The 5136-nt window shown below is 43.2% G+C and overlaps 1 protein-coding gene across 1 annotated transcript; it reads left to right on the forward strand.

The window, feature by feature from the left end:
* The first annotated feature begins 267 nt into the window (after positions 1–267).
* Positions 268–3200, forward strand: socs4 (suppressor of cytokine signaling 4). Its single transcript, XM_061276814.1, has 2 exons — positions 268–472; positions 1302–3200. Exon 2 carries the CDS (start codon positions 1322–1324, stop codon positions 2477–2479), a length of 1158 nt encoding a protein of 385 aa, XP_061132798.1. The 5' UTR covers positions 268–472; positions 1302–1321; the 3' UTR covers positions 2480–3200.
* Positions 3201–5136: the final 1936 nt, after the last annotated feature.

Consider the following 5136-nt stretch of genomic DNA (forward strand, 5'->3'; position numbering starts at 1 on the left):
ATATATATATATATATATATGTACTATATATATATATATATATATAGTATATGTGTGTGTGTATATATATATATATAGTATATGTGTGTGTGTATATATATATATATATACATTTACTTTACAAATCAGATAGATGTATCCCATCAGCATCTGCTCTTTGTGAGTAATTGAAAAAAGAAAGAAAGAGAAATAGAAGACAACTAGTATCAACCTGAGGTCATTATCTCACCTTCTCCTAACACTCCGCCCATCTCTCCTCCAGCTTGACACCGCTCCACCTCTTCACTTCAGACATCACAATGGAGCGGAGGAAACTGCTGCCCCCAGTGGGATTTGACACAGTGATGTTATAGGATGTACAACAATCTGCCATCTGTCAGAAGGGGTGAGGTTGCAAGCTGGTCACACATGTCCGTTAATGTGTAGACAACTAGCATGGGTGAAGAGCTGGATTTGTGACACTGTTTCTAAGGTATGTTGATCTTTTGGAGACTTTAACTGGTGCTTACGGCCTGATCAGAGATATTGCTAACCAAATAAATCACAGTGGTTCTTCTTATGAAGCTTTTAGCAATGAACAAAAAGTATTAGAAGCAAGTGCTATATTACATTGTGTAATAAGAGATGATGTTTTTATCAGCATTTGTTGATTTGATTTGATCACAGGGCACCAGATAGGAAGTGAATTCTGACACCCAGAGGAGTGATTTTAAAAAGTTCATTAAAAACCTTTTAAAGAGTTTGAATTATTAAGAGAGTGATAAGCTTATGCATTGCTATATTTGTGCTGTACTTTATCAGTTAATGATCTTCCAAGCAAGATTGCTATCCTTTAGAGACTAGCCTCTTCCAGATTTAGGGTCACAAGCAGAAGTCACCAACTGTAGTTTTCTAAAATGCTGTAAGTTGTTATATTGTCCATTTAGCAGGCACACTTAGTATTCTTTTGTTATTGTGGAAACTCTGTCGTTTTTTAATTAGCCGCCCTGTGATTGACTGGCAACCAAGTCATTAGGCTCCAGCTCATCCTTGATAAATGAATGGATGTGTTAACTTGTATGAATGCATGTCGATATCATGGCAGTACGATTGCTATTTTTAAGTCAGGGTGAAATAGTAATGAGCTGATAAAGTTTAAGTTTGGACGAATAATGGGATTTTGTAACAAAAGTGCAGTTCGGTTGCGTAAGCAATTTAATTGTACAGTACAGGAAAACGAATTGAATAGAAAATGAATTGTTGACACTTAAATGATCATTCATTTTTCCGAAATGTGTTTTCTAATTTCAATTATATGACAGCGAGAGAAGAGGGAGCAGCCATGTCTGAGAAGAAGCCCCGATGCTCGGACACTCGTCCCAAATCTGGCCTTCGCAGTTGGAGTGCCGATAGTTACATTTGGCGAGGAAAGAAGCGGTCGAGGAACTCTCGCAAGGGTTCCAGTCCTGGAGGGTTTGAGGCGGAGGGGTCAGAGGAACTTGGGGTACGGTCCACTTCCTGTCCGAGGAGGCGAAGAGAGAGAAAGTGTAGCTGCAGCAGTCTTGGGGAAGACATCGATGCTGTGTGCCGAAAGGCAATGTCCAGGCGCTCTCTGCGGCAGAAGTTCCAGGATGCTGTGGGACAGTGTTTACCCTTGCGCTCGCATAATCCCCACCATCATCACCACCATCTAGCGGGAGCCTCACGTCCATTCTCTGTGTTATTCTGGTCCAAACGCAAGATTCACGTATCAGAGCTCATGCAAGACAAGTGCCCCTTCTCCCCCAAATCTGAACTGGCTCACAGTTGGGACCTTTTTCAAAACCATGCCACCCACTCAGGTGTCCACATGGACCTGGAGGCTAACCTGAAAGCTAACAACTCCCCACCACATCCCCCATCCCCCCCACACATCTCCTGGGAGGAGATCTGCTGCTCCCCTGATCCTAGAAGCCTCATTCAAGAGGACTGGGACACTATTTGTCCACACGAGCAAATAGAGGACAGCAACGGCCACATACTGGTCCCTGATCTCCTGCAGATAAACAACAGCTCCTGCTATTGGGGGGTTCTGAACCGTTTTGAGGCGGAGGAACTCCTGGAAGGCCAGCCGGAAGGAACCTTCCTTCTCAGAGATTCCGCTCAGGATGAATTCCTTTTCTCCGTCAGCTTTCGACGGTACAGCCGGTCCCTGCACGCACGCATTGAGGAGAACGGCAAGCGCTTCAGTTTTGATGTACGCGACCCGTGCATGTACCGGGATAGCAGTGTGACGGGGTTGCTGAGACACTACAGTGACCCGGCCACCTGTCTCTTCTTTGAACCCCTCCTTTCCCAGCCACTACCCAGAACATTTCCCTTCTCCCTGCAGCACTTGTGCAGGGCTGTGATCTGCAGCTGCACCACCTACCAGGGGATAAAGAACCTTCCACTGCCCTCTCAGCTCAGGAACTACCTCGGCCAGTATCACATCAAGTGTCAAGGGGCTTGTGCTGTGTGACTAGCAAAAGAGACATTGGTCCTACATGTACTATATGTTGTTGTTTTTTTTCCATTGAAGCGTTTTGTTTCAGGCCTGGATGTATTTTTCAAATTTTCAAATATTCACAGTAATTATACCTTGACAACTGCCTTAGTGTAGTGTTTGACAGAGGAGCAAAGAGGATCGGAGTAAAAATATACATTTTATTTGGAAAATGCAGTTGAGTAATTGTGTGTAAGTCGACAGAAATATTTGAAATACGTATACTTAAAAATGTACTGCTCAACCCAGTAGGAGCACAACACAAGCCCACTGTAATCAACTGCTTCAACTCTTTTATGTACATTACGCTTAATTAATAGAAAAACTAATTATGCTGCAAATCCCGACGAGCCAGTGACATCTTGCAAGTTTCAACTGGAAAGATGCAGATTCCCTCTGGCCAACAAATGGTCAGAAGATAAAAGTACTATTCTGATGTTAATTGGCATTATTTATCAGCTTGAACGTGGTACTCCTCTACACGGTAGTACTCAGCAGAAGTACTTTTGAATCTTAATCATTCTCAAAACCCAAACCAAATCTCTCTCCCGGGGCTTGAGTGGAAACTGTGGTTATAGATCGAGTGTGCCTAGTAGATTTTTCGGCATATTTCATAAGCAAATTCAGGGCAACATTATAATGATTTAAACCTCTATCTGTATCGGACTATTTTGACTGATTGATAAATTGATTTTTTTTTAATCACTCGCAAAGGAAAAAAGGGAATGCATTCTCCTTTACAGCCACTAGATGACATTATACATCATCCAATTTTTGGCTATCTAGATCAGGGGTGGGCAAACTTTTTGACTCGCGGGCCGAACTGGGTTCTAAATTTGGACCGGCGGGCCGGACAAGGAGCAGATGGACGTAGGCGTTGTGTGAAGTCATATAAGCGACCTGTAAAGGTCATTGCATAAAAGATCTTGGCCTTTAGTAGGTAGTAAAGCATGGATATTCCAAACAATTTTTTTTGAAAACAAATGCATTTATTAACAGCATTAAAAAAATAATTCACTAAAAAACTGCTATCAGTGATTCTCATAAAATACGACACTGTTATTATGAAGAACAATCTCCATCACTTCAGTGCCTGCAGGTCAGATTAATGCAGTGCTTCTCAAATAGTGGGGCGCCCCCCTTGGGGGGCGCCGTGCTATACCTGGGGGGGCGCGTGTGACCCTGGGGAACAGGCTTTTTTTTTGCAGTACTAGAATAAAGTGTAATTGCGCATCTTCCCAGCAGGGAGCAGTGGCGCTCTCATTGTTACTTCTGTGACGTTTGCGACAGTGCAACATTTTACGACTTACAAGACAAGTTAGGATAGTCACGGTGGGGAGGGGGGGGCGCGAATAGTTTTCTTCTTGCTAGGGGGGGGGGGCGTAACAGAAAATAATTGAGAAGCACTGGATTAATGAAAGATGTTTATCTTATGAGATCACATCAAACGGCAAACATTCTGACCAAATATATCATCTTGAAGAATCGGTGAAAGCATACATCCAAATAAAGTAATCAAAACAGCAACACGGTGAGGGGTATCTGAAAATCAGAGCAGAGTTTTAACTCGCAAACACCTGGTAACAGAGGTGAGGAAACGGGAAACACCTCCTTAAAGTAAGCCTTAAGAACTTTACAGGTTAAGATTAGTCGCAAATAGGTGGTGCATCAATGTCCTTGAGCATCCAGCATTGTTTGAAAATGAGAATGGTCGCTAGTTTCAATCCCTGCTATGTGTACAAATCATATTCAAAATGCATTTTTTTACAATAAACTTGAGAGCCTCCCGTTCATTTTCAGTGGGAACAGTGTTGTTGGTCTCCCTTTTTTGCTAGTGCGTCATAGTCTGGAGTAAAATTTGTTGTGGCAATTCTTAGGCGAGATCCGAGGTGTTGGTCCGTTTACCTTGATCTGTGACGGGTTGATGTTGATGTGGCTGAACGTCACGTCGCGTACGTCGAGCCAAATTGTCCACTCTTTTTTAACATTCGGCACTCACTTCTTTTTTTCGGGCCACTCATTTTAATGGAAGGATTCCAGGGGAAGGTTTGTGGGTGGCTTTAGCGCAAAACTGCATCTGAAAGCTCAGCGCGCGAATTATAAGAATGCTGTCGTCAAAACCCACGCTCTAAATTCGGGACTGATACGAATAGAGCGAGAGTGCGCCAAGTCCGTACTACGGAGTACGTACACGCACTTGTGAGTGTGCACCGAGCTTTCTGACACGGCTTCCGGTAGTAAATGCGCAGGCGAGCGCTTCGCCATCTACTGGGAAAACGCAGTCATTGCAGGCAAAATGACCAAAAAAAAAACGTTTAATACAATTTGTTCAGGGTTGGCGGGCCGGATTAAACGGTCCCGTGGGCCGGATGTGGCCCGCGGGCCGTAGTTTGCCCACCACTGATCTAGATGAAGGTTCGATCACGTTTTTTAAATTGGTATTCAAACATGCTTCGGGCCTGTTGAGTTATAAATTAGTTTAATACATGTACATGGTGGACATATCTACTCTTCAAATACTCTGGAATCAATGTCATGCTCCCTCACATCTAGAACAATATCCACCGTATTAATACGCAAAACAAATAAATGCAATTTACGATGCTCCTGTGGTATTACTGTTTCTGAGCTTT

The sequence above is a fragment of the Syngnathus typhle genome, linkage group LG4 (assembly GCF_033458585.1).
Source record: "Syngnathus typhle isolate RoL2023-S1 ecotype Sweden linkage group LG4, RoL_Styp_1.0, whole genome shotgun sequence".
Taxonomy (NCBI): Eukaryota; Metazoa; Chordata; class Actinopteri; order Syngnathiformes; family Syngnathidae; genus Syngnathus; species Syngnathus typhle.